Source organism: Chlorella variabilis (assembly GCF_000147415.1).
Source record: "Chlorella variabilis unplaced genomic scaffold CHLNCscaffold_37, whole genome shotgun sequence".
NCBI lineage: Eukaryota > Viridiplantae > Chlorophyta > Trebouxiophyceae > Chlorellales > Chlorellaceae > Chlorella > Chlorella variabilis.
The window spans coordinates 118,416-145,689 of record NW_005435051.1 but is presented as its reverse complement, the minus strand read 5'-3'; the positions used below and the strand labels follow the sequence as shown (position 1 = coordinate 145,689).

General features: G+C 63.0%; 5 protein-coding genes across 5 annotated transcripts; 4 read left to right on the top strand and 1 right to left on the bottom strand.

Annotated features, from left to right (window-relative positions):
• Window positions 1-2,900: 2,900 nt before the first annotated feature.
• CHLNCDRAFT_141688 (hypothetical protein) lies at window positions 2,901-3,703 on the top strand (the record flags this gene model as incomplete). Its single annotated transcript, XM_005842954.1, has 2 exons — window positions 2,901-2,993; window positions 3,605-3,703. 2 exons carry the CDS (start codon window positions 2,901-2,903, stop codon window positions 3,701-3,703), a joined length of 192 nt encoding a protein of 63 aa, XP_005843016.1.
• Window positions 3,704-5,298: 1,595 nt separating this feature from the next.
• Window positions 5,299-10,267, top strand: CHLNCDRAFT_33297 (hypothetical protein). Its single transcript, XM_005842953.1, has 19 exons — window positions 5,299-5,339; window positions 5,636-5,691; window positions 5,819-5,829; window positions 5,942-5,975; window positions 6,144-6,217; window positions 6,302-6,378; window positions 6,550-6,689; window positions 6,848-6,979; window positions 7,107-7,265; window positions 7,391-7,482; window positions 7,674-7,951; window positions 8,108-8,215; window positions 8,378-8,484; window positions 8,605-8,683; window positions 8,824-8,935; window positions 9,152-9,203; window positions 9,314-9,400; window positions 9,546-9,685; window positions 9,837-10,267. Exons 1-19 carry the CDS (start codon window positions 5,329-5,331, stop codon window positions 9,891-9,893), a joined length of 1,806 nt encoding a protein of 601 aa, XP_005843015.1. The 5' UTR covers window positions 5,299-5,328; the 3' UTR covers window positions 9,894-10,267.
• Window positions 10,268-10,513: 246 nt separating this feature from the next.
• CHLNCDRAFT_141686 (hypothetical protein) lies at window positions 10,514-15,021 on the top strand (the record flags this gene model as incomplete). The annotated part of the gene is made up of 19 exons (XM_005842952.1): window positions 10,514-10,524; window positions 10,810-10,910; window positions 11,056-11,090; window positions 11,185-11,218; window positions 11,347-11,420; window positions 11,507-11,583; window positions 11,768-11,907; window positions 12,078-12,209; window positions 12,337-12,495; window positions 12,616-12,749; window positions 12,893-13,179; window positions 13,336-13,443; window positions 13,606-13,712; window positions 13,833-13,911; window positions 14,040-14,151; window positions 14,313-14,364; window positions 14,476-14,562; window positions 14,685-14,824; window positions 14,965-15,021. The coding sequence occupies 19 exons, from the start codon at window positions 10,514-10,516 to the stop codon at window positions 15,019-15,021; spliced, it is 1,926 nt and encodes a 641-aa protein (XP_005843014.1).
• A 4,721-nt stretch (window positions 15,022-19,742) lies between these two features.
• Window positions 19,743-21,752, top strand: CHLNCDRAFT_59378 (expressed protein). The gene is made up of 8 exons (XM_005842951.1): window positions 19,743-19,827; window positions 19,986-20,108; window positions 20,207-20,361; window positions 20,482-20,537; window positions 20,653-20,755; window positions 21,185-21,245; window positions 21,456-21,487; window positions 21,618-21,752. Exons 1-8 carry the CDS (start codon window positions 19,773-19,775, stop codon window positions 21,648-21,650), a joined length of 618 nt encoding a protein of 205 aa, XP_005843013.1. The 5' UTR covers window positions 19,743-19,772; the 3' UTR covers window positions 21,651-21,752.
• Window positions 21,753-23,500: 1,748 nt separating this feature from the next.
• CHLNCDRAFT_8635 (hypothetical protein) lies at window positions 23,501-26,635 on the bottom strand (the record flags this gene model as incomplete). The annotated part of the gene is made up of 8 exons (XM_005842922.1): window positions 23,501-23,679; window positions 23,837-24,017; window positions 24,200-24,269; window positions 25,202-25,537; window positions 25,794-25,894; window positions 26,027-26,096; window positions 26,309-26,484; window positions 26,597-26,635. Coding segments are annotated over 8 exons (1,152 nt in total), but the record flags the coding sequence as incomplete, so codon positions are not given.
• Window positions 26,636-27,274: the final 639 nt, after the last annotated feature.

Genomic DNA, 27,274 nt, shown 5'->3' with positions numbered 1-27,274 from the left:
CACGGTGATATTGGGGCGCCCATGCGTCTTGCACTCCCATACCGGCAACGTGAGCCTGCCCACCACGCCGAGCGGCCCATAAAACACAGCTGCCTGGCTGCCCGTCTTGTGCAACTCACAGCAGCTGCCATTTTCTGCTGCTAAGTGGCAAGGAAGCGGCTCCATGCTGGCCAGCTGGGCTTGCCGCTGCTGGAGCTGCTGCTGGCGCTCCTGCCGCTGCTGCGCCGCCCGGCCCGGCAGAGAGGCCAAGAAGGCATCCACGTCCGCTCCGAGCCGAGCCTCCCAGTGATCACGTTTGCGTCCTTGCCGGTCGCCCCAGCCTAAGAAGCCGCTGGGTGCTCGCTCATCCTCGTTGTCATCCCTCTCACCCCGCCGCCTGGCCTGCCCTGGCACATTGAAGGGAGCTTGTTGTCCTGGTCTACTTGCACGGGATCTTTTTGGCTGTGGCCCGTCTAGAGGCCTGGGGGCCGTGGTCTTGCTAACCACCTTCACCCTAAAGTGGTGGCTCATGTCCTAGAAAGCATATTACGGTTGCTGGGATGCCAACAGAACAAACGGGAGGGAGAATGATGCATGATTGAGGATGATGTCCCCAATGACCCTCCAGGTGGGGGGCCATCATGCCCATCATGGGGCACATCCTTACCGGGAGGCCTACCTGGGCTGAGGTTGCTCCCTCGGGTTGTGTTGTGGGGCGAACTGAGGTCATGTGTGGGGTCGCTGGTAATGAGGCAGGGAATCAAAATAGCATAAAATATTGCTGATGTGGCCTGTGCTGGCATGGCGTGCTGTGAGCACAGCACGCCAGGTGCCCTGGGCACCACCTCAGGTGGTCCACCTGCCACCTGCCCTGCCCACAAGCGTGTGCGCCGTACGCCTCCAACCTCGCTTCCAGAGGACACGGGGCCTGAAGTTAGCCCGGGCCATGTGGGATGTCGCCTGGTAGGTATGGGGGTAGGGTGTGGCCAGCCAGGCCATGCTGCCACGCGTCGCAATCACACAAATCATGTGCGTGCACCACCTCCCTCCCCTCCCCGCCTGCCTCCTCCTGCCCAGCTGCCAAGCGGCGCAGCCACATACCTGCTGGCACCTCAGTGGCAGCGGCACTGGTGGGCGGCATGGCGAGGCCCATGCTGGCTGCCGCCGTCGACGAGCGGGTGAAGGAGGCGATTTTGCAAGACTCATTCCCAGCACCAAGTGCTGACCAACAGGCATGCGCAGCTGGAGAAGCCCGGGCGGCGGCTCAAGGGCAATGTGACAGTGCTAGCGCTGCTGTTGGGTCCAGTTCCCCAGTTGATCTTGCGCACGCCCTAGGAGCAAGTGTGGGCTGCAGTGGCCTGCTCCCTGTTGTGTGGCGTGGTGGCTGCCGCCAAGGCGGCGAGCAACACGACTCAGATCAGCGGGGGTTGGTGAGCAGAGCAGCGCAGTGCCATGCCGATGCCCCTCAGCATTTGCGTCGCAACAAACTGCCTCCAAATTCACAGTTTTGGAGCCAGTGCAAGGGGCGGCGGCGGGGGAGTTGACGCGGCGGCGGGAGGAGTTGACGCGGCGGCGGCGGCGGCGAGGCGCCTCTTCCTTTTTCGATGGCAGCTGGGGCTGCATAGCGCTGGAGCGTCCTCAAGTTCCCAAAAGACAACAGATCAACAACTGAAAGTTGATCTTGGGGGCGGCGCTTACAAATGCTCAATAGCATATTCGCATCTGCAAATTCTGCCTGGTCGAGATGCCGCCGCCGCTCTCCCCTGCAGCTTTGTAAACCCCTTCCACAGTTGCCAGTGAGGCTGCTGCACACGTCTGACTGGTGGGGACGTGTGTAGGCTGAGCGCGAAGACCTAGCCCCGTCAAAATGGTGTACACGTGAGTCCTCGGCCCTCCTGCAGCCCATTGAGGCGGCGAGAGGGACGCTAGGCCTAGTGAGGGCGGTGTCATTCTTGCGCGCATGCCCTTTGGCATCTCGCACCGGTTGAACTCAACTGGGGGCTGAAGCAGCCTCATGCATGTGGCGTCAGGCGGTCTGAAGCAGCCACCGCCGCCCAACCGTAGCTCGACAGCCGAATGAGTGGACGTGTGCACAGCGGGCAGCCCTCCCCGAGCCCGCTGCACACCTGTGCCATCAGTAAAAGCGATGCCGGAGATGGCAGGGGTCGTCAGGTGGTGCTGCACTGGCGAGGTGGGCTCCATGAGCTGCATCGGGTCGGGTCGCGAGGCACCAGGGTGAGAGGGGTAGGAGTGGCAGGCAGCTCAGCAGCAGAGGGGTTCCCTGCAGCACTGCTGCCACTGCTACACGTGGCTGGTAGCAGGTTGGCAGGGCCAGGCTGGTGGGGGGTGCAGCCGCAGGGCGTTGAGGGTGCGGCACGTGCCGGGCGTAGACGGCGGGCGGCGGCGGCAGCATGGCTCCACCTGCTGGCACCATTCTGTTCTTCGCTCTGGTGCTGCCACAGGCTGCGCTTGTGAAGCCGCTACGCGAGGGAGGTGCCCTGAGGCATTCAGCCTAGCTGCAGCGCCGCGGCTAGCTGCCGGTATGACCTGGTTAGGGGTCTGCGGTCACCGAATGAGCCGCGGGGTCCAGCATCGCGGGCTCCTGGCCGCCGATCAGTTCGGCTGGCGCAGGGGGGGCCGCCTCGCCGTGCACGGGCCATTGCAGCTGTGTGCATGGCAACGCAGGAGGCACGTGCCGCTGGCGAAGGAGCGTTGCCTCTACCTCATGCGTACCTCGGGCAGGACATCCCAAAGGTAGCGTCCCAGAACACTCGGGCGACTCGCCCCTCGTTCCTGGAACACTTTGCACAATGTGTGAGGGCGCTGGCGATGCTACAGATCGCTACGGCGAGATGGCATGCAGCCCAAGCTGTACTCCTGCTGGAGCAGTGGGCCTTGAAATGCTGCAGCGGGTCATGAAAATGCTGGAGGGCGTGATGCAGCGGACGCAAGTTGGGCGGCTCATGTGGCAGCGGCGGGCATCGCCGACGGCGGCGGCGGCAGAGCGGGTGCAGGTCAGTGCTTGGCAATGCTTAGCCATGGTACTGCTGAGAGCAGCAGAGGGATGCATGCCATTATAGTGAGGTTGTTCATTGCAGACTGTCGCTTTTGTTGCGGGGATGAACAACGGCGGGTCGTATGCCATGTTGCCGGGTTGCCACTGGACCGCACGCCGCTTCGCTGATGCGCTCGATGCATTGTTTGTGGCGCAGGCACCATGAGCTGCAGTGCCTCCAGCGCCTAAGGATTGCCAGGTCACTTGACTTTGCTAGTTGGATGCGCCAGGTTGATGCTGTCAGCCCCGCCTGCGCCGCCTCCCAAGCCCCTTCTGGATTGCTTGCCGGCCCCGCAAGCTCAGTTTCAGCTGAAAGCACGTCAAGGTGCCAAGGTGCGGGCTGCTGAGGTACCATGCCCGCCCTTCTCTGCATCCCCACCCCAGGCCGCTGGCAGCTGCCAGCCACTTCAGCAGATCTGTGACATGCCAACATGCCCTGCTGGATGGCATGCCTGCCCGCTCCATGCAGATGCGGAAGCTGAGACTGCGGGTGCAGCCCGTGGACCTGCACCAGGCCTACACCAACAGCTACATTGCGGCCACCTTCATTTCCTTGCTGCCAATGGGCAGGCAGCTGCCAGCAAGCTGTATGTGGGCCGGCTGCAGGAGGTGCTTGTGGTGCCCATCGGCAACGAGCGGTGCGCGCTGCTGAGCATGTTCTGGTGCTGAGAGATGGTGGGGGACGAGCAGCTGCCAAGGCTGTGACTCGTGCATGTCGGCGGCCAACCCCTTCGCCGCCGACCGCCTGATTGAGGCCTGCCGCATCAACTCCCAGGTACGGCTGACCACCATCCCCGCACTGGCGGCACATGCACTCCAAGATCAAGGCAGCGCACGCCATCCCCGACCACCTGCTGCCTTGCTGGGCCCGCTCTGCCTTCCCGGCCTCCCAGGCTTTCTACCAAATTCGTTTTTCTGCTGTTTGCTTATACACGCGTGCGTATATACATGTAATGCATCGGTACCCAGCAGCAGCCTGCATGATTGAATCTCAGGTGTTTTGGTTGCGGGGCAGATCTTCAGTGCGGTGCCAGCGAGGCGCTGCCCATCCGCACATGCATATCCGCTGGTCCCGCTATGTTTCTCCCTGTTTCCCTGGAAACATACTCTTTTTTCCTCAAAACCTCACTTTTTCCTCTCACACACGCTGGAAACGAGGCATTTATGGTAGGGTTTGGATCTGATTGGGTGAACATCGTGCCGGCAGCCACGGTAGGTGGACCACCACGTCACGCACGTGGCGGAGGGTATCCGAATCGACGGCGCTGCAGTGCTGATGTGGCACAATGCTGGCTGTGCAGCCAACTGCCCTGCCCACCACCTCCGTGCCTGCTCCGTGCCTGGCTGCCTGCGCTGCGTTTTGCAAGCATGCCTTCCTGCCTGCCTGCATTCCTTCCTCCCTCGTCTGCACTGTCCACCTCTGTGCCTGCCAGGCGCCGCAATCACACACATCATGTGCGTGCACCACCTCCCCTCCCCGCCCCGCCTGCCCCCTCCTGCCCAGCTGCCAAGCGGCGCAGCCACATACCTGCTGGCACCTCAGTGGCAGCGGCACTGGTGGGCGGCATGGCGAGGCCCATGCTGGCTGCCGCCGTCGACGAGCGGGTGAAGGAGGCGATTTTGCAAGACTCATTCCCAGCACCAAGTGCTGACCAACAGGCATGCGCAGCTGGAGAAGCCCGGGCGGCGGCTCAAGGGCAATGTGACAGTGCTAGCGCTGCTGTTGGGTCCAGTTCCCCAGTTGATCCTGCGCACGCCCTAGGAGCAAGTGTGGGCTGCAGTGGCCTGCTCCCTGTTGTGTGGCGTGGTGGCTGCCGCCAAGGCGGCGAGCAACACGACTCAGATCAGCGGGGGTTGGTGAGCAGAGCAGCGCAGTGCCATGCCGATGCCCCTCAGCATTTGCGTCGCAACAAACTGCCTCCAAATTCACAGTTTTGGAGCCAGTGCAAGTGGCGGCGGCGGGGGAGTTGACGCGGCGGCGGGAGGAGTTGACGCGGCGGCGGCGGCGGCGAGGCGCCTCTTCCTTTTTCGATGGCAGCTGGGGCTGCATAGCGCTGGAGCGTCCTCAAGTTCCCAAAAGACAACAGATCAACAACTGAAAGTTGATCTTGGGGGCGGCGCTTACAAATGCTCAATAGCATATTCGCATCTGCAAATTCTGCCTGGTCGAGATGCCGCCGCCGCTCTCCCCTGCAGCTTTGTAAACCCCTTCCACAGTTGCCAGTGAGGCTGCTGCACACGTCTGACTGGTGGGGACGTGTGTAGGCTGAGCGCGAAGACCTAGCCCCGTCAAAATGGTGTACACGTGAGTCCTCGGCCCTCCTGCAGCCCATTGAGGCGGCGAGAGGGACGCTAGGCCTAGTGAGGGCGGTGTCATTCCCGCGCGCATGCCCTTTGGCATCTCGCACCTGCTGAACTCAACTGGGGGCTGAAGCAGCCTCATGCATGCGGCGTCAGGCGGTCTGAAGCAGCCACCGCCTACCAATGCCGCAATGGGGAGGCTGAGCGCGCACCATCTCCTGGCAGCTGCCCGCCTGGCGCCGCCATGTCGTCCCCTCTCGTACGGGAGCGTTATTTGTCCCTGCTCTCAACTGCATGCAGGGAGTTCACCTGGATCTTCGTCTGCTCCATCTTCCTGGCGCTGTTCGTGGCCTATGGTGAGCGCGCCGCGGGCCTGCCCAACACCTGTGCCTGCAGTTGCATCATGGTTGGCGGCCCAGCTCCCTCCCTGTCCCGCGGCCTCTACCACGCGGTTCTCACTGCTCTCGTCCGCTTATCCTGCAGGTATCGGCGCGGTAAGCGCAGGGACATCAGAGCGCCGCTGGCATGGCTGCAGTGTCCGCCTGCCTCGCCCTGCCCGCTGTGCCCCCCCGCGCCACCCTGCTCCTTTCCCTTGCCTGCATGCAGAACGATGTGGCCAACGCGTTCGGCAGCAGCGTGGGTGAGTGCCACTACAAGGAAACTATACAAGCACACGTGCCCTGGCCTGTGTTCTTCCCTGCCTGCACCCTGCTGTGGTGCGCCACCATATAGTTGCGCACCACACACACACACACACACATACATCTGCCCAACCCGCCTCCTCGCCCCTGCCCTCCCCTGCCTCCAGGCGCCAAGGCGCTCACGATGAAACAAGCGATTGTGATAGCGGCATTCTGCGAGTTCGGCGGCGCCGTGCTGCTGGTGCGTTGCCTGTATGCTACCTGGCCTGTTGCCCACGTGCCGCCAACATGCTGGCCAACACTGCGCGGGGCGCATGATTTGCAGGGTGCGGGTGTGACCGACACCATTCGCGGCGGGATTGCCGACCTCACCTATTACAAGAGCAAGCCCGACCTGTACATGTGAGCTGTTGGGGAACGAGCCGTGGCGCGCACACCTGGCTGTTTTCCCCGTACTTGCGTGGTCATGCCGAAAAGCAGGGCATGGCTCTTTGTTGGCACAGGCAGCACTGTGCCGCCGCTGCTGCTGCTTATGTGCCCCTGCCCGGCCTGCCTGCCTGGCCATGCCTGCAGGTACGGCATGTTGTGCGCATTGCTGGCCGCCGGCATCTGGCTGCTGCTGGCCACATTCCTGGAGCTGCCCGTGTCCACCACCCACTCCATCGTTGGTGCTGTCATCGGCATGTCGTGCGTCGCTGGTGGCTTCGACTCTGGTGGGTGTGCACTGCTGTCCAGACGTGTACTGACCATGCCTACACCTCCTGCTCATGCCGCTGCTGCCTTGTTGTTGCGGTGGGTTTTCCCATGCTGTGCAGCCCACCCAAATCGCAGTGCTGCACTCAGCCTGCCTGCCTGTGCTCCCTTCTTGCAGTGACCTGGAGCGCCGAGAAGGACAGCTTCCCCTTCCTCTCTGGAGTGTCAGTCATCGTGATTTCGTGGTTCACTTCACCAATCCTGGCTGGCGCGGTTGCCGCCCTCCTGTTCCTCTTCACTCGCCATGCCGGTGGGTTGATTGCTGGGGCGCTTGCACCGGCTACACCTCAGCCGCCTGCGGTGCTGTCGCTTCATACCACCCCGCTTGCGCGGCTCTCGCTTCACGCCAACCCGCGTCCCTCCTGGCTACCTTGCAGTGCTGCGCCGCAAGAACAGCTACAAGCTGTCTCTGTTTGTGCTGCCCGTCCTCACCCTGCTCACCGTCTACGTCAGCTGCTACTACATCATCCAGAAGGGCCCCAAGCTGGCCGACAAGGTGTCTGAAGAAACCAACGCCTGGATCTCCGCCTGCTTTGGTGAGGGCCGGCATCGGGCCGCTAGCCAGACGTGATGTCGTGTTTGCTATGCTGCCCCGTGGTGCTTAGCGCACCACAAAGCAGCACCAACTCACCCCTGCGCCTCCTCCGCTTGCTGCCTGCAGCCGTGGGCGGCGCCCTGATCGCCGGCCTGATCGGTGTGCCGCTGATCAAGCGCCAGGTGGAGCGCGACTGGGAGGAGTTGAACAAGCCTGAGGTCATCCCAGAGCTGCATGCCCCTGGTGCCAAGGACTCTGACGTAAGGCTGGGCTGGTGGTGTGGGGGAATGTCACGCATGCGACGCTGTTGCTCGCTTCGATTGCATTAATTGCTTGTTCCAGCTCCCCTGCTTTGCCTCGATTTGGGTTGGGTGGCTCACTGCTTGGAGCTGCCATGCAGGGCGTCAAGGGTGACATGGAGTCTGGCTCCGACACCGCCGCCAGCCCCGAGGACCTCGAGAAGCCCGCCATCGGCGCTGGCCACTCCTCCCGCACCCCCGCCATGTTCAAGGACATGCGCAAGTCGAAGCTGTTTGGCGCAGTCAGCAAGTCTTCCAACTTTGACATCCACGAGGTCATCGGGGAGGACAAGACCGTCAACGAACTGCACAACAACGCCGAGCAGTTCGACCGCAAGACCGAGATTTCCTTCAAGTACCTGCAGGTCTTCACCGCCATGTGCAACAGGTGCGCTGGGGCAAGGAGCCTGTGTGTGCGTGAGCGGCGCGGGAGCAGCGAGCCTTCTTGAATGGGTTTATCGCTTGTGATGGGGCCCTTGCTGCCAGCCACCGGTCTGCATGCTCCCTTTGTGCTGATGCTGCCCTGCCTCCCTGCCAATCGCAGCTTTGCCCACGGCTCCAACGATGTGGCCAACGCCGTCGGCCCCTTTGCCGGCATCTACGCCGTGTGGCAGTGCACGTGCGTCTCCTCCAAGTCCGATGTCCCCATCTGGTGCGGTGCGAGATAGTATGTGTGGGGCATGGGCTGGCCTGCTTGCACGCCAGCTCATGCTTGATGCTTGCATTGCCTGCTCTGCAGGCAGGCGTGCCACCACATTCTCCACATCTCGCTCCATTCATGCTCCCTCGTTCTCCCCCTTCTCTCTCTCCGCAGGATCCTGGTCATTGGCGGCGTTGGCCTGGTGATTGGCCTGGCCACCTACGGCTACAAGATCATGCGCGTGCTGGGCGTGAAGATGACCAAGCTGACCAACTCGCGTGGTGGGTGTGCTTGTGTGTGTAGGCCTAGCGCCAGCCATACTACAGTCACCTCGGCTGCCAGGAGCCTGCCCTTCCGTCCCTCCAATGCTGATGCCCGCTGATGCCGCATCTGCCTTGCAGGCTACTGTGTGGAGCTGTCTTCTGCTGCTGTCATCATTGTGGGCTCCCGCTATGGCCTGCTCCTCTCCAGCACCCAATGGTGAGTGAACCAGCAGGCACCTGGACCCCAATTTGACCCCGATTTTCATCAGGATGCTACCTTTGCTACACGCTAGGCACCTATCAATGGCTTGCCCTGCTGACCTGCACCAGCCCGCCATCGCTGCTCTCCACCCGCAGCTTGGTGGGTGCTGTCACCGGCGTGGGCCTGGTGGAGGCTGTGTCTGGCCGCAAGCCTGAGAGCTCGCACACCGACAACAAGCGTGCCTTCAACTGGAAGCTGCTGATCAAGGTGTGGCAGAAGTGCAGCGCTGTGCCAGCGTGGATGTCTCTTCATCTGAACTGGAAGCGCAACAGCACAAAAGCAAGCAGCATATGTTCAAGTTGTTGGCCTTGCAAGGCCAACAACGTCAATTGATCACGTGTGCCCCCTGCCCAAGGTCTGCTCGCGCGGCCTATCATAGCGGGGTGACTGTAACACAGACCTGCTTCCCATGTTGCTGTGCAGTTCTTCTTCGGATGGGTGGCCACGCTGGTGGTTGCTGCGACCACTTCTGCGGGTGGGGAGCAGTGGCAGCCAAGCCAAGTAGCTACCTGCAGCTGCTGAGGGTGCCAGACGCGGAAGGCATGTGCTGGCCTGATTCCTGCCCCCTTTTCTGCTCCCCTGCAGCCTTCACTGCCCAGGGCGTCTACGCTCCATTCCGCACCGACACCTACCAGCGCGTGGCTGACACGACAGAGCTCAACACCACCGCAAGTGAGGGCATTATGTGTTGCGCAGCAGCATGTTGGCAGCCGCCATTGTTTTTGCGCTGGGGTGCACCATCCTGCTCGCTTGTGCCCATGGGCTGGCCAGCCGGTTGAGTGCACAAGCTCCCCTCTGCTGTCCTCCTGCTCTGCAGACTACATTGCCGGCAACATGTCTGTGTATGCCGCTGCCACCAACAACGCGCTGTTCGCGGAGCAGGCCAACATCATGCTGGCCGCCTGCAACAGCGAGGCCGTGCCGAACCCTCCCACCAGCTTTGACTACATCAGCACGGTGAGATTGCTCTCGCCGGGGCTGTAGCGCAGCTGTGCCTCGGCTGTACTGCTGGGTGGTGCCGCAACTGCTGCTGTCTCAATTGGAATGCGGCGGGAGTGGAGCCCGGGCTCACCAGTGTTGCTGTCCCTCCCCTCCCTTGCGCCCGCAGTGCGTCGAAACTGTCATGAACGCGCTAAACATCACCACCTACCCCCAGACCGCTTGAATGTGGGCCTGAGCCGCTCCAGCAGCATCCCGCTGGCACCAGCAAGGCCACCTCAGCAGCACCCCACCATTACTGCTCCGCCACGCCTCACCGTGCGTCAACTTGCTGCGCTCTTGACCTGCGGCAGGCTTCTGGCCACTTCTCTTGGTGTTTCAGCCGGCTGGCATCTACATACCATTCTTGTGACCTGTCCAAATGGACAGCAACCTCTGCATATCCCTTGAAAACTTTCAATTCCTTTTCTCCCAATGTCTACCCACCCCCAACTCAACAGCCGCCTCCCTTTCGCCATGATGATCATCATCAGGCGTTACTTTTCATTTCAAAGCACTGAAGCACTGTGGCTGGGCAGCGTCTGTAAAGCAGCGCCAGCCTGGCGCCAGCGAGGCGACGGTGTGGAGCCCTAGAGCTCGCATCAGGAGGGCCCGGTCCCGACTCTGAATTCCAGACTGAGCCCTTGCAGCCAGTGCATCCCGCTCACTGGTCATCGGGGGGGAGAGCATATTTTTTGGGATCAACCAGGTTTTTGGCATCTGGCATATATGGCATGGAGAAAACGCACTAGCCATAGTCTTCTAGCCTTTAATTGATCGGGAGCAGCACGCAAAAGACCGAGCAAGATGGTGTACACGTGAGTGCAGGAATGCGGCGATATTGTGCCGCTCCGCGCGCAAAGCTGCGCGCAGTGCGCATCGCGCAATTCACTGTGGAGTGCATCTTATGGGCATGTTGCGAGGCGGTCGGTCGGCTGCCCAATTTTGGGATTTGCCAGCGACACGTGCCGCCGCCGCGTTTCTGGGTGTGCGTGCGTGCATATATATAGCGCTGATATGGGGCGCTGCATATCAGGAGCAACCCGCCGCACACAGGCTCAGGCTTGGCACAGCTGCTTGGGTGTGGCCCGGTGTCCCGCCAGCTGCCGCCCGCTGACCAACCCCGACAAAGTCATCATTGCATGCAGCGAGTTCACCTGGATCTTCGTGTGCTCCATCTTCCTGGCACTGTTCGTGGCCTACGGTGAGTGCGCCGTTGGCCTGGCCCGCAGTTGTGTGGTGGCCTGCAGTCGCACCGTGTTGGCTGGCGGCCCAGCTCCCCGTCCCGCGGCAGCTGCCTCCCAGCCGCTTTCTCAGCCCACTGCCTTTGTCGCCGCCCTGCCCTGCAGGTATCGGCGCGGTAAGCTCACGGGACATGATCAGAGTGCCGCTGGCATGGCTGCAGTGTCCACCTGCCTCGCCCCGCCCGCTGTGTCCACCTGCCGCGCCACCTGCTCCCGCCCCTTGCCTGCGTGCAGAACGATGTGGCCAATGCATTCGGCAGCAGCGTGGGTGAGTGCCACTAGGAGGAAACCATGCATGCACACCTGCCCTGAATTGTTCTTCCCTGCCTGCACCCTGCTGTGGACCCAACCCGACTCTTTGCTGCCCGCCCGCCCTCCCCCGCCCTCCCCTGCCAGGCGCCAAGGCGCTCACGATGAAACAAGCGATCGTGATAGCGGCATTCTGCGAGTTCGGAGGCGCCGTGCTGTTGGTGCGTTGCGTGTATGCCACCTGGCCTGCTGCTCGCCGCCAGCACGCTGGCCATGGCCAACGCCCTGCGGAGCGCATGATTTGCAGGGTGCGGGTGTGACCGACACCATCCGCGGCAAAATTGCCGACCTCAACTATTACAAGAACAAGCCCGACCTGTACATGTGAGCCCTTGGGGAACGAGCCGTGGCGCGCACGCCAGCCCGCTGCCCCTTGCGTGCTTCGTCCCTCTGCCGAAAGGCGGGGACACGCATGGCTTTGTGTTGGCACAGGCAGCACTGTGCCGCCGCTGCTGCTGCTTATATGCCCCCCTGCCCGCCCTGCCTGCCTGGCTGGCCATGCCTGCAGGTACGGCATGCTGTGCGCCATGCTGGCCACCGGCATCTGGCTGCTGCTGGCCACTTACCTGGAGCTGCCCGTGTCCACCACCCACTCCATCACCGGCGCTGTCATTGGCATGTCCTGCGTCGCTGGTGGCTTCGACTCTGGTGAGTGTGCACTGCTGTCCAGACGTGTACTGACCATGCCTACACCTCCTGCCCATGCCGCAGCTGCCTGGTTGCTGGTGGGTTGCTGTCCCATGCTGTGCAGCCCACCCGAGCGGCAGTGCTGCACTCAGCCTGCCTGCCTCAGCTCCCTTTGTGCTCCCTTCTTGCAGTTGTCTGGAGCGCCGAGAAAGACAGCTTCCCTTTCCTATCTGGAGTGTCGGTCATCGTGATTTCGTGGTTCACTTCTCCAATCCTGGCCGGCCTGGGCGGCGCCATCCTCTTCCTCTTCACTCGCCATGCCGGTGGGTTGATTGCTGGGGCGAATGCGCTGGCTACACCTCAGCCGCCTGCGGTGCTGTCGCTTCATACCAACTGGCCTGCACGGTTCTGGCTTCATTCCAACCCGCCTCCCTCACGGCTGCCTTGCAGTGCTGCGCCGCCAGAACAGCTACAAGCTGTCCCTGTTTATGCTGCCCCTCTTCACTTTGCTCACCGTCTACATCAGCTGCTACTACATCATCCAGAAGGGCCCCAAGCTGGCAGACAAGGTGTCTGACTCTACCAACGCCTGGATCTCCGCCTGCTTTGGTGAGGGCCGGCATCGGGCAGCAGCCAGCCATGATGTGTTTGCTATGCTGCCCCGTGGTGCATAGCGCACCACAAAGCAGGACCAATTCACCCTGTGCCTCCTCCGCTTGCTGCCTGCAGCCGTGGGCGGCTGCCTGATCGCCATCCTGATCGGTGTGCCGCTGATCAAGCGCCAGGTGGAGCGCGACTGGGAGGAGCTGAACAAGCCCAAGGTCATCCCAGAGCTGCACGCCCCGGGTGCCAAGGACTCTGACGTAAGGCTGGGCTGGTGGTGTGGTGGAATGTCGCGCATGCGAAGCTGTGTCTCCCTTGATTGCATATTGATTGGTTGATTTAGCTCCCCTGCTTTACCTCGACTTCGGGTTGGGGTTGCTCACTGCTTGGAACTGCCGTGCAGGGCGTCAAGGGTGACATGGAGTCTGGCTCCGACACCGCCGCCAGCCCCGAGGACGCCGAGAAGCCTGCCGTCGGCGCTGGCCACTCCTCCCGCACCCCCGCAATGTTCAAGGACATGCGCAAGTCGAAGCTGTTTGGCGCGGTCACCAAGTCTTCCAACTTCGACATCCACGAGGTCATCGGGGAGGACAAGACCGTCAACGAGCTGCACAACAACGCCGAGCAGTTCGACCGCAAGACCGAGATTTCCTTCAAGTACCTGCAGGTCTTCACCGCCATGTGCAACAGGTGCGCTGGGGCAAGGAGCCTGTGTGTGCGTGAGCGGCGCGGGAGCAGCGAGCCTTCTTGAATGGGTTTATCGCTTGTGATGGGGCCCTTGCTGCCAGCCACCGGTCTGCATGCTCCCTTTGTGCTGATGCTGCCCTGCCTCCCTGCCAATCGCAGCTTTGCCCACGGCTCCAACGATGTGGCCAACGCCGTCGGCCCCTTTGCCGGCATCTACGCCGTGTGGCAGTGCACGTGCGTCTCCTCCAAGTCCGATGTCCCCATCTGGTGCGGTGCGAGATAGTATGTGTGGGGCATGGGCTGGCCTGCTTGCACGCCAGCTCATGCTTGATGCTTGCATTGCCTGCTCTGCAGGCAGGCGTGCCACCACATTCTCCACATCTCGCTCCATTCATGCTCCCTCGTTCTCCCCCTTCTCTCTCTCCGCAGGATCCTGGTCATTGGCGGCGTTGGCCTGGTGATTGGCCTGGCCACCTACGGCTACAAGATCATGCGCGTGCTGGGCGTGAAGATGACCAAGCTGACCAACTCGCGCGGTGGGTGTGCTTGTGTGTGTAGGCCTAGCGCCAGCCATACTACAGTCACCTCGGCTGCCAGGAGCTTGCCTCTCATCCCTCCAAATGCTGATGCCCGCTGATGCCGCATCTGCCTTGCAGGCTACTGTGTGGAGCTGGCTGCCGCTGCCGTCATCATTGTGGGCTCCCGCTACGGCCTGCCCCTGTCCACCACCCATTGGTGAGTGAACCGGCAGCTACCCTGGACCTGGTTTTGATCAGGCTTCCACTTTGCTATAAACCAGGTGCCTAACAATGGATTGCGCTTCTGATCTGTGCCGGCCCGCCACCGCTGCTCTCCACCTGCAGCATGGTGGGTGCCGTCACCGGCGTGGGCCTGGTGGAGGCTGTGTCTGGCCGCAAGCCTGAGAACGCACACACCGACAACAAGCACGCCTTCAACTGGAAGCTGCTGATCAAGGTGGGGCAGAGGTGTTGCGCTGTGCCGGCAGGGCTGGCTTTTTGTCTGAACAAGAAACTGTGCAAGTTCCTTTCCTGCTGGTAAGCACACTGGAAGCGCAACAGCACATAGCAAGCAGCATATGTTCAAGCTGCTGGCCTGCTTCTCTTGTTCCTGTGCAGTTCTTCTTCGGCTGGGTGGCCACGCTGGTGGTTGCGGCGCTCACTTCTGCAGGTGGGGTACTGTTAGCAGCCAAGCTTGGATGCAAGCTGCAGCTCCTGAGGGTGCCTCAAAAGGAAGGTCGGTGCTGTCCTGATTCCTGTCCCCTGCTCTGCTCCCCTGCAGCCTTCACCGCCCAGGGCGTGTACGCTCCGTTCCGCACCGACACCTACCAGCGCGTTGCTGACACCACAGAGCTCAACACCACCGCAAGTGAGTGCACGCCAGCATGTTGGCAGCCCGCCACTGTTTGCGTTGGGCTGCACCATCCTGCGCGCCTGTGCCCAGCCGATTGAATGCACACGCCCCCCCTCCCCTGTCCTCGTGCGCTGCAGACTACATTGCCGGCAACATGTCTGTGTATGCTGCTGCCACCAACAACGCGCTGTTCGCCGAGCAGGCCAGCATCATGCTGGCGGCCTGCAACAGCGAGGCCGTGCCCAACCCTCCCACCAGCTTTGACTACATCAGCACGGTGAGTGGCTCTTGTCGACCTGTAGCGCAGCTGTGCCTCGGCTGTACTGCCCGCAACTGCTGCCGCGGCATTTGTTGGGAGTGGAGCCCAAACTTACCAGCGTTGCTGTGCGCCCTCGCCCCCTCGTTTTGCACCCGCAGTGCGTTGATACTGTCATGCTCGCCCTCAACATCACCACCTACCCCCAGACCGCTTAAGCGGCCCGTCACGCCAGCATTGGCGCCCCCATTGTCACCCGCCCCCATTGTCACCCGCGCTCGCCAGAGCAACCACTGGCTGGCACTGCATCCTTGCTTGCCAGCCTCCCTCTGAACCCAACGTGCCTAGGCGGGGACGGCACAGCCTGTTGTCGTCCCGTCGAGCAAACACCCCCACGTCAGCGACCTTGAATTTCTTGTGCCTAGAGTTGATGATATTATCCCATGTTTCTTTCTGCCACCTGCTTTTGTTACCCGCCCGTTCCCTGTTGTCTTGAATGGGTGCCCCGGTTGTGCACATTCAGGTGGAGGAAACGCATGTTACCTACTTTGAGCGGGCAGGGAAAAGGGGCTGGAGCGGTAGCTGGGCGACAGAGGGAGCTGGGCGACATAGTCTCAGCCATGGGGGTTGATGGTGGATGGTGATGTTGGAAGGGGTTGGTGGGGTCGAGCTGTTCCTGCTGACTGGGGGAGGTGTTTCTGCGACTGTGGTGCCTTTGGCGCCGCCATACGGCTGGCACCTGCACGCCTCCACCCCGGCGCGCCGCTTTGCGGATTGCGCCACTCCTCTGCAGCCACCACAGCACCCACTCAGTCAGTCAGTCAGTTTACAGCGCTGCAGCAGCCATGATGGTGCCGCAGATGCGTCACTTCAGAAACCGTTTTGAAGTTGCGAAAGGGGAGGGGAAGAGTCGAGAGAAAGAAACAATAATGCCAAACCCAACCAGACTATTTGCGGGGGAGGGAGCGGGGGTCAACATTCTCGCCGCGGGCGGCTCTGTGCCAAGGGGTGCGGTGTGGTGCCACCTTCAGCCAGCGCCCCTGAGCCAAGCCGACCTCCGTCACATCGTTTAAAATGGCGTCTTCCCGCGAGCGCCGTGGGGGCTTGCCCGCAGGCCTCGTCCCCGGCAGCTGGGCAGTGAGCATCTGCTTCGGCAGCCGCGAGTCGGCCATGCGGTGGCAGTGCCCCAGCCACTGCAGCCGGCGCTGCCTCAGTATCTGCTGCATGGGTCGCTGTCCGCATCGCTGCAGCACTGCCTGGTTCTGCCAGCGGTCGCGGCGCGTGATGCCTAGCATGCTGCCACAGCACCCAGCCTCCTCAAGTACCTTTTCGCACATGGCAACCATGCAAGAACCCGCCCGGTGGAAGGGATAGCAAGAGTGCCAGCACACGAGGGCTGCTCCCTCTGCTTTGCGCTGGCAGCAGCAGCGCCATCAGCCTGCGGCAGAAGGGGCACCATCGCTCACCAGTGCCAGCTTCATATGCTCCTCAGCTGCATGCTCCTGCCACGCTCGCTGCGCCGCTTTCGATCAGGGCTCAGCATGGCCAGCAATGCCCTGCCCGCCAGGCCGCTGGCTGCTGCCCCCTGTCCACTGATCCATGGCGGCTGCCACAGCCACGCCAGCAGCGAGACGACCAACCACCAGGTTGCAACTGCAGCACCTGACAGCAGCTCGTCGCTGCCTAGCTGCCGTGAGTTGCTGAACACGCCCGCCACTGCCGCCGGCGTTGAACGGCAGGGGCATGGGAAGTTCTGGGTCTTGGCTGGCCACGGCTGAAGGCTCCTAGTCGGGCTGCAGGTTGCTCTCCGTGCTGGAGCTGCTGGCCTGGCGCTGCAGCACGCATGGTGAACTGGCCGCCTGTGAGGCAGGCGCCTGCTGCTTCGGTAGGCCTGCTGTGGGAAGGGGGGCGCAAGGTGCACGGCACTCAACACCTGCTGCCTCTGCTGGCGCCGTCACCTCTGTTTCCTCGCCCTGGCGCGCTGTGCATGCTGCTCTGCACACTCCCGGAGCTGCTGCACGTGGGCCTGCCCCTCTGGCTCTGGCAGCGCACGCTGTGACGGGGGCTGCGGCTCGCACACCGCCTCCATCGCCATCGCCACGGCCTGCTGCCCTTCGCCCGCATTTAGCCACTTCCCCCGTTGTTTGATGCCTGTCCACCGCTTCCGCTGCTTCCCCTGCTGCTTCCCCTGGGCCATCACTGCTGCAGTAGTTGCTACAGCCGCACTGCCGCTGCTCCTGCCGCCGCCGCCAGGCTGCCAGCGCCCGGCGCCTCCAGCGACCCTGCGGCGCACGTCAGGCAGCGATTTGGCGGATGTCGTGGTTGGTGCAGGTGCCCAGGTGGGCAGGAGGCAAAGCTCGACTGGTACACCATGACCACGATGCTGGCAGGCACGCCGCTGCCGCTTCCTAACCGCCCCAGACACTAAGGAGCGCACAAAAGGTGTGGCGATTGGGCTGCCGTGGGCCCAGGTGGCGGGGCGGGCACCTGCCGCTCACACCAACGGTGAGCGGCAGTTGCCCTCCCCGCCCATCGGCCGAGACCCACTTCAGCCAGAGTTTTGGCGCCCCGCTGCGCCGCGGCCCTGGATGCGATTCGAGAACTGACCTTCACTGTGTCTTCCACAAATCGCCGTGTTTCACCCCAAACGCCCGCCAGAGGGCACACCAGCGCCCGCCGCTGGCAGATGTCGAGCAGGGGCTCAGCGCGTGGGCGGGAGGCCTGAGTGTCTCAGACGACAGCTTACATACATGAGCAGTGGATTGCGGGAGGAATGTACGAGATGTGCCCAATCCTGGGTACCAGCCCCCCCCAGCGCCTGCTTTCATCTGGGCTTTCCAACAGCGCTGATTAGCGCTAAAAAGCACCAGCGCTGATCAGCGAGGTTGATTAGCACTAGCGCTGGCAGAGCGCTGCCCGGCGCTGGTGCTGCTGGGCGCTTCCAGCTGGGGCCATTCCAGCAATGGTGGCCACCATGGGAGGCCTCCCATGGGAGGCCTACAGGTGGGGGACAGGAAGGCATGAATTGCACGAGACTCCGCAGAGCACCCTCCGGCCCCGCATGCATAGCCTGCCGGCTTGCGTGACAACCGCCGGTTGCGGCGGGACGTTCTGCTAGCCTGAAGGAGGGCTGGCATCACAGGTGCGCAGACCTTGGCCATGACCTCTTGCTCTGGCTTCCTGCGGGTGCTCCGACAGCGTTCTAACTATTCTATCCTGTTTAGAGACTACAGAGAAGCGAAATTGTGGGGTTTGTCGGCACCTGCCAGAGTTTCGAAACCCATTTGGGCACGCAGCCGTCCCGCTGTACTTACGGCAGGTTGCTGCTGCCTTCCGCCCTCTGGTGAGACACCAGATCGAAGTGAGCAGACCCCGCTGTGCAGCCTGCCTTGGCGGCCCGCCAGCGGCAGCGGCGGCGGTCACTGACATCCATGCTCGCATGGGCGGCCCCCAGAGGCAGCGAGACGAAGACACACGATCCTCCTAATGAACATCATACGATACACGATATACGATCCATTCATTCATTCAGCACACAGACCGGCCGCCTCTTGCTCGAGGGCGGCCCACTTTGGCCTGGGCAGCCCGGGCCGCCCTCCCCCCCGGGCGCATGTTCGGTGTTGGAGGGGTGTGCCCAGCGATAGGGGGCCCCTGAAGGCATGCGCCGAGGCCGGGAAGCGTGGTTCGGCGCTGCTGCACGCTTGGCGATTTGAACAGAACCACGTGCCGCCGAGCTGCGGCCGCAGTTTCCGGCCCACGGTCTACGGTCGCAGCCACGGGACTCGGCGGCACGGCGTTTGGGCCCAAGCTTGCTGCCGCCGCCGCCGTGCCCGGGGGGCAGCGCGGCGGCGGCGGGGGCACGCTGCGACGCCCCCGTGCTGCCGAGTTGCGGCCGTAGTTTCCTGCCAGAAGCCCACGGCCACAGCCACGGGACTCGGCGGCACGGCGTTTCGGTCCACGGCTTGCTGCCGCTGCCGCCGCCGCAGGGGTGCTGCCTGCGGCGGCGGCGGTAGCGCACGTGGCAACCCCCCGCGTTTCCTTGCCTCCCATCCACCGGACCCCGTCCTGCGCTTCACTTTGTTTAGGGAGGGGCTGCTCACTGCTCATTGCTCATTGCTCATCGCACACTGCTCAACGCTCATTGCCCTATATCCCACCCAGCCGCAGGACTCCACTGCCGCCCGCGCCCCGCCCCATCTGGCCGCTTGCGCGCCCCATCCCCCCTCGATGGGGCCCGCCCACACCGGGGCCTCCCCCCTCCCGCCCACTGCTTTCTCAACGGCCCCGAGCCGGGGCTGCCCTCATTGCATACATAGTGCGCCTTTCCCTGCTTTTCTAGTGACCTAGCGTTCCGCACTGCCGTTTGGCCAGCCCATGCTCCCGTACCGTTGCGTTTCTCCCCAATGCGCCATGCCACTTTGCCAGTCATACACACGTTTCGATGCGTGCCCTGTCAGCTGCTTGCGTTGCATGTCGCCTTGCTCCACCCCTGTTTTATTGCTTTCTCTGCTTTCGCCCGGTTCCCGTCCCGTTTCGGCGGGGAGTCTATGTTGCAAGCTAGTTCTTGCTTTACCAGACTTTAAGCCCACACAAGCAACACGCGAAAGATGGTTGAATTGTGCATGAATCGAAAAGCCCCAGCAGCGCCAGGCAGCGCCGGCGCTAGTCAGCGCCGCTGGAAAGCCCAGAAGTTCTCCGAGACGGTAACCGGGGGAGCAGTCAGATTATGGCACGGTTGAACAGTTGGCGCCGATGGCACTGCCCCCTGCCGTGCCGGCAGGTGTGTTGTGGGTTATGCAGCCTGTCTTGCTTGGGCGGCTGACGCAGTCAGTCAGTGGGACTGCCGCCGTTGCCCGCTGCGTCATGCTGCGGCCGGCTTGGAATCCTGGGTGCAGATGCGAGCGGCGGTCCTCGGCTGCTTCTCTTATTTTTCTAACATCCTGCTTCTGTCAGCACGCCCTGACACGGCATGGCGCCCAAGAAGCCGAACGCCGCACCAAAACATCCCGCGCCTGTCGCAGCTGGTGAAGAAGCGCGCTGCTGGCTGATGGCAGCATGCAGGCGTGCTGAAAAAATGTCCGCCGGCCTCACCTGCCTTGCTTGGCCGATGGACGCCATCAGCCGCTCGCCGCCGCTCACCTATCTCACGTTTGCCGGCTTCGGCCCTTTGCCCGCCTTTTAGAGGCCAAGCTCAATGGCGAGATCAACGAGATGCGGCAGTTCTGCCAGCAGACAGCGCTGGTGCAGCTAGCTTACTTCGCCCTGCGGACAGCGTGGCATGTCGGCGTGCCCGCCTACTTGGGGGGTGAGCCCAGCTGTTGCAGCAGGGTGCAGGCTGTGCACGAGCAGCGTGCGCGCTGATGATAACTCAGCCCCTGTCTCCGCCCGCATATATGTATGCAGCCCGCCAGTTTGTGCCACTCGTCCTGGAGGTGGCAGCGGCGGAGCTTCTGGTGTTCCTGCTGTTCTGGGTGGCGGGGTCCTTTGGGCCTGCAGCCCAAGAGCGCTCCTGGCTGTTCAACATCTACAACCTGCTAGCACTGATAGTGCTTGCCAAGGTAAGCGCGGCAGGGCGGCCAGTCGTGGCGTCTCACATGTGCATGCAGGGCACGCCCAGTCTGGAGCATGGCTATCGCCACATGTCTTTACGTTCTGCACCTCGTTGTATCATGCTGCAGTGTGCCACCGATTCCTACATCTATAGCTTCGCCCCGCACATGTGGCAACACTACAGGTGGGCTGCACAGTTGTCGCGCAGCCAATCCTGGCCTGTTGCATGCCTGCTTGCCTCCCATCGCGCCACCCTTGGGCATCGCCTGCAGCTACTCACCCACCTGCTGATGCTGCAGCCCCAAGTTGCCCTGGGGCGTGCCGACTCTGATTGCCGCCAGCCTGCCGGAGAGCTTGGTGCTTCTAGGCATGCAGCCAAGCTCTCTGATGTCCGGGCTTCAGGTGCGGGAAAGTATTTATGCCTGTGTGTTCTCTGCTGCTGCTGCTGCTCACGGTAGGGGGAGGTGGTCGGGACACAGGGCCCGAAGGCCAGCCGTAGTAAAGCAGCCGCCCGTAGCAGTGTCGCTGCTGAGCACCAGGCGGGAGCGCCAGCAGCCCAACGCGCCGCGCTGCAGGGTGGGTGGGGGGCAAACAGCACAGGAGCAAGCAAGAGAACGATCCCGAAACCGCACAGAGTGCGGCCTCTGGCCGAGGGCGGCAGCGTGACTGCCGCCGCTGTGGCGCTGTACAGCGGTACAGGGCGCCGCTCGCCGCTGGCAGCAGAGAACAGCAGTTACTGTGAACAGTAACATATGAGGGTTACAAGGTTTTTTTGCTGCCCTTGTGGTTGGGAGGCAGCACAGCCAACACGACTGCCATTGCAAACCGCAGACTCTGGAGCGCTGGGCAGACATCTTGGCGATCTTGGCCTGCTTCCGTGGGGTGCGGACTGGTGAGCCTTGGAAGAACGCTGTGGCAGCGCATCAGCTGCGGGTCGTTAGCGCCCCTCAGTCAGCTGGCCAACTGCAGTTGACTAGCCCTCACACACACTCTGCCATGACTGGAGTTACTGGCGTGGCCTTGGGCTTGCTGGCGTGACGCTCTCCCCCACCTGTGACTGTTATGCTGACCCTCACCCCCGTGTGTGGGTGTTGTGCTGTAGGCAAGGCACTCATGAAGGCGAGGCGGGTGCAGGTGAGCAGCCTGGCCTCGCAATTGTACATACAACCGGGCATGGCAGTTGTTCTGTTGGCCAGGCATCACCCGGCTCTGCAAACTCTTGCTGCTGCTCACAACACCTTTGCTGTTGACTGTGCCGCCGCAGAGGAGGGAGCTGCAGAAGAAGAAGGATGAGTGAGTTGTGGTTCCGCCCGGGCACGTGATATGAGCCACACACGGACAGCAGGGAGCAGTGGCCCCTCCCTGGCCTTCAACAACCAACCGCCTTGCTCTGTTCCCGCCTCAGGGCGGACTGGGCATGTCTTTCTTCCTTCCTTTCTTTCCTTCCCTCGGCTGTGCTGCCGGTATTTGTAATCGTGAGTCGGCAGCTGTAAACTGCAGATTGATGCCCCATGCAAGTCCACTGTGTCTTGTTTTGTAACCAGGCAGGTGATCTTACGCTGAAGACATTACACTTCTGGTAGCAATGATTGAATCAAGGGGGCACATTGCGCACCAGGAGCATGTGTGCAAAGAAAAAGCGCAAGAACTCCCGCTGTCCGCTGACTGACTGAGATTACAGAGAACCGGGCCCCTTAAAGGGTTGGGGACACACAAGCCGTGCCCACTAGCTCTGGACAATATAAGTATGAAACCAACCAACAGACAGGGCGGCGGAGCGCGGGGCTGCGAGGAGCCGATCGGGCACAGCGGGCGGCAGGGAAAGCGGAGGGTGCCTGGGAGCCAGCCCAGTGACTGTCAGAGAGGTGTGAGGAGGGGAAACGGGGGGGCAAAACACAGGGGAAAGAGGGGGATCAAGGGCCAGGACCGCCAGCAGGCGGCGCAAGCGGCTCAGAGACGCCACCCACCCCGGCACAGAAGCTGGGGGAGCGGCCAGGCGGGCGGGCGGGGACCGCCTCAGAGGGCAGGCGACGCAGGGGGCCAAGGCTCAGGTCAGATCACACGGGAGAAGGGGGCAGCCAGCTGCCGACGAGGAGACGGGAGAAAGGGGGATGCCAGAGAAAGCACACCGAGCGGCAGCGCGGCAGGCACAGCAGCGCACGAGCAGGCACAGGCGCACAGGCACTGCAGCACACCGCCGGCGGGTCCCCGATGGCGTGACTGCGGAGAAGCGCAACCACCTCCACTGGTTCCTAGCACACCTGGCACGGCGCAATAGCCAGCCAAGGGGCACCACAGCCAGGCAGCAGCCGACAGCGCACGGGCAACCAGATGCAAGCCAGCACAGCAGGCGAGCAGCGCGGCAGCAAGGCGGCGGGCAGGCAGAAGATGGGCAAGAGGGAAGACGGACACGAGAATATGGGTGAGGAGGGCACAGTCAAGAGAAAGGCGGGGAAGGGCCAGCGGAGCTGACTGACGATCAAGCAGGGGGAGGAACAGGAGGGGGGCGGAGCTGAACGCGGCCGCCGGTAGAGAAGAAAAAGGGGTGGGCCGGGCCAAGGCTGCCAACCCAAGAGGCGGGGGCACAGCCCAGGGCCTCAAAATCAGCGAGAAGGGACCAGAAGGAGTGGAGAGCCGCGCGGCGGGCAGCCTCCAGCGGCGTGGCTGCGGGCTGCTGTGCCGCGGGGCCAGGCGCGGCCGGCTCCAGCGGCGGGGGCGGCGGGTCTGCTGTCCGCAACACAAGCGTGGCATTGGGGGGAGTTGGGGGGATAGGAGTTGGCAATCGGGCGACAGCAGCAAGTATTTGTAGGGCGGCGGCAATTGCAAAATCCAAGCCTTATGGTAAGAGGTCGAGCCTGAGGTTGGCAGCCACCGGAAGTCGACAGGGATAACGCAGCCGACAGTGTGGGGGCAACAGGTGGCGACAAAGTTTACTTTGGGTGATGTTGTTGTTGAGTTTCAGCCTGGCATGCCTGGCAGGCTGGGTTGCGGTGTGCCACGGGGCAGCACGCATTTCAAGGCACGCGCTCAGGTTCAAGCCGACACCTGGTACTCGCCGCCAGGGAAGCCAGTGGCATCATACAGGTTCTTCATGGGGCTGTAGATGCCAAAGGCGGTGAGGCCTGCAGCGGCGGCCATGGCTGTGCCGAGCGTGATGAACATGGCGCAGATGGTCTGCAGAACCATGAACCAGTTGACGCCCCGCCAGCCCTCAAAGCAGCCCACCGCCACCGCGGCAAACACGCAGGTGTGGGAGGTTGAGATGGGAATGCCCCAGCGCGCGGCAAAGATGACCGTCATGGCGGTGGCAAGCTCAATGCAGAAGCCTGCAGAAACGAGGGGCGGGGACAAGGGTGGTGTTGAGAGGCATGAGCAGGCAGGCGCCCAGGCGGCACCGGCAGGCGGCGAATCCTGCCCAGGTGTCTGTCCTTCTGCTGCAGCCTGTCCCCTCATCCCTGGCCAAGCACATGTGCAGGCACCCACCGCGTGAGTTGGAGATCATGACAGACTTGGCGCCGTACAGGCCCATGATGTGCCAGCCGTAGGTGGCCAGGCCGATCACGATGCCCACGCCGCCAAAGGCCAGAATCCAGGTGGGCACCGGCACCTTGCTGCCGGGCACCTCGGAGTTCTGCCAGATGTAGTAAACGGCGGCAAAGGGGCCCTGCACGCAGGGCGAAGGATGCAGGACGAGGAGGAGGCCAAGCATGAGAGACGGCTGGAGACCGGCAGCAGGTGTGCCTTGTGAGGAATAGAGGCTGGCAGGACAGGCAGCTGCAGGTGGTGCGACCCGCCCAGGAAGGGAGAGCTGGGGTCGGCAGGGCACCCGCGGGCAGGCCAGCTCACCATGGCGTTGGCCACGTCGTTGGCTCCGTGGGCAAAGGACATGGTGCAGGCGCTGAACACCTGGAGGTACCTGCAGTGCAGGAGGAGGAGGAGGACAGGCACGGCAGGCAACACACGTTGGGTGGGTGAGAAGGGAAGGGCAAAGTGGGGCACACCAGCCGGGCCCGCCTGCTGACAGCTGCTGGGCGGCGCACAAGTCGGCGGCGGCATTGCAGTGTGCCACACCATTCCCTGGCTGAGGTGAACGATAGGAGCAGAGGCAAGCAGACGAGCAGCCATGCGAAAAAAGCGCACTTGAACACGGACTCGGCGCGCCAGTCGAAGCGCTCAGCGTTGTCCCAGATGCGCGAGGCGCGCTCGTTGTAGTTGTCAGAGTCCTTTTGCAGCACAGAGTGCCTGCAGGGTGGTGGGGGAGCGAGGGGGGCGGATGGGGAAGGAGCAGATAGCATGCAGCTGAATGAACACCTGGCACCAGGATGCAGGGCAGGGAGATGAACATGCACACGCCCGGCGAGCGCTGACGCCAGGCTGGCGGCGGAGCTGGGCTTAGTACGAGTGGCCAGGTGCAGGCAGCTTGCCAGTGTTTGCTGCTGGGTGCCGCCCACCCCAGCCCTCCCTGTCGTAGGTTCGGCTGTAGGTGGACCCCTTGAAGAACTTGTTTTTGGCCCCCGCCTTGCCGACCTTGCTTTCCCTGGCCCTGCTGGCGGCCGGCATGAGCGTGGAGGGCGTCTTCGGAATCTTGGCCTCCTCCTCGCTGCCATCCTTGCTGTCGGGGTTCTTACCGGCCTCGGCAGCAGCAGCCTCGGCAGCGGCACTGTGGGGCAGGCGAGCGGGGAGGTGGCAGGCGGAGAGCAGCGGGTGAGCCAGGCTGCTGGGCGGCTGCGGTGCCGCAACGGGCTGCGAGGCATACATGCAGGCGTGCACAGAGGGCAAGGTGATAGCTGCGCCGGCTGGCCGGTTCCCAGGAAGGCGGTCAGCAAATGGCGCGCGGAGCCTACTCACTGCTCCGCATCCTTGACGGCGATGGTGCGCTTCATGAAGGGGATGAACACCAAGGCGCTGGAGACGGAGATGCCGACAGCGACGACCACGCTGATCCAGACGGCGGTGCCATTGGCGACGGTGTCCCACGTCTTGTTCTTGTTGCCGGTCTGGATGACGGTGAAGACGATGACAAACACGGTGAGCCAGACGGCGAGGGGCATGACCCACAGGGCGCGGGTGAAGGGGTCCTTGGAGCGCATCACAAACGTGCGGACCAGGAAGAAGAGCGTGCCGGAGAAGAACATGGCCAGGATGGGCGACGTGCCCCAGCCCATGAACAGAGCAGACGCGCCCCTGCAGGCAGGCAGAGCAGAGCAGGAGGGCGGGAGGAGGGCGGGTCAGGGAGTGAGCAGCAGGCTGACTGGTCCATTCTTTCGAGTCTTTTCTTTCATGTCCCCCCAAAGCAAAGGTGAACTGGTCAAGCCGGCCAGATGCTTGCAAGCGGGAGCGGGGCTGCCAGCAGTGCGCGGGCGGGCAGTGCTCAGTGCGCGGGCGACTGCTGGGAGTTCTGGGACTAATCGGGAGCCGCAGCTGTGCTCACTTGATGTACGGGAAGGTGGAGGAGGAGGCGCTCCAGATGACGGCATCGCTGCCGTATGAGGCGAGCGCCATGCCCATCAGGGCACCAGCGGTGGTGTGGGTGGTGGACACCTGCAGGAGAGAGAGCAAGCAAGGGGGCGAGGGTTGGGGCAGGCGCGGTGACAGGATGAGGGCAGCTGCCAGGACGGGCGGGCACGGCAGGCAGCGGTGATGCAGGCACAATAGCAGGTTGCGGCAGCACACCTGCAGCTCCAGGGTGCAGGAGAAGATGTCCCAGAAGGCGGCGGCGATCATGACGCACAGCATGCCGTACCTGAGGGAGAGAGGGCAGGGAGCGGGAGCATGGGGCGGCAGCAGCAGTGCCGTGGCATGTGAGCAGCGTGAGATGAATGTTTGTGCATGCATTGGAGCCAAGCAGTGCAACCATGGGCAGCAAACATGGGAGCAGCATGCGGCGAGAGGCTGGCAGCACGTGCGTGGGCAGCCTCGCGGGCTGCCGGCAGAGCCAGAGGCGTGCGCGCTCACATCAGGATTTCGGGCCGGGATTCGAAAGCTTTGGGGTCTGCCACTCCAGACTTCATGGTGTCTGTGTTGTTGGCTCCCAGCAGGACAGCTCCTAGGAACTCAAACACAGCCGCCACTAGCACTGCTTGCCAATACTTGAGTGCCTTGGCGCTGACGGATGTGCCAAAAGCATTGGCCTGCAGAAAGGGGAAGGGCAAAGTAGGTGCAAACGGAGGGCGCTGGGCCGCCGACGTGGTTGCTGGCTTGGTAAGCGGTGCCTGCCCTAGTTTAAGTGTCTGCCAGGCGTACCAGATCGTTGGCGCCGATTCCATAGGACTCGGCAAAGCCCTGCAGAGACGAGTCAAAAGCTGGGTTAGCGGAACTGCAATGCTGGCCCGCCTTCCATCTGCGGTGCTGCAGCTCCGCAAACAGCCATAGCACTTGCCGCCAGCCTTTCTCACCACTATGGTCGCGACCGCGAAGATCCATGTGTATGGGCTGCGCGACAGGGACACGGGCATTCATTCATTCAGCACACAGCCCGGCCGCCTCTTGCTCGAGGGCGGCCCACTTTGGCCTGGGCAGCCCGGGCCGCCCTCCCCCCCGGGCGCATGTTCGGTGTTGGAGGGGTGTGCCCAGCGATAGGGGGCCCCTGAAGGCATGCGCCGAGGCCGGGAAGCGTGGTTCGGCGCTGCTGCACGCTTGGCGATTTGACCAGAACCACGTGCCGCCGAGCTGCGGCCGCAGTTTCCGGCCCACGGTCTACGGTCGCAGCCACGGGACTCGGCGGCACGGCGTTTGGGCCCAAGCTTGCTGCCGCCGCCGCCGTGCCCGGGGGGGCAGCGCGGCGGCGGCGGCGGCACGCTGCGACGCCCCCGTGCTGCCGAGCTGCGGCCGTAGTTTCCTGCCAGAAGCCCACGGCCACAGCCACGGGACTCGGCGGCACGGAGTTTCGGTCCACGGCTTGCTGCCGCCGCCGTCGCAGGG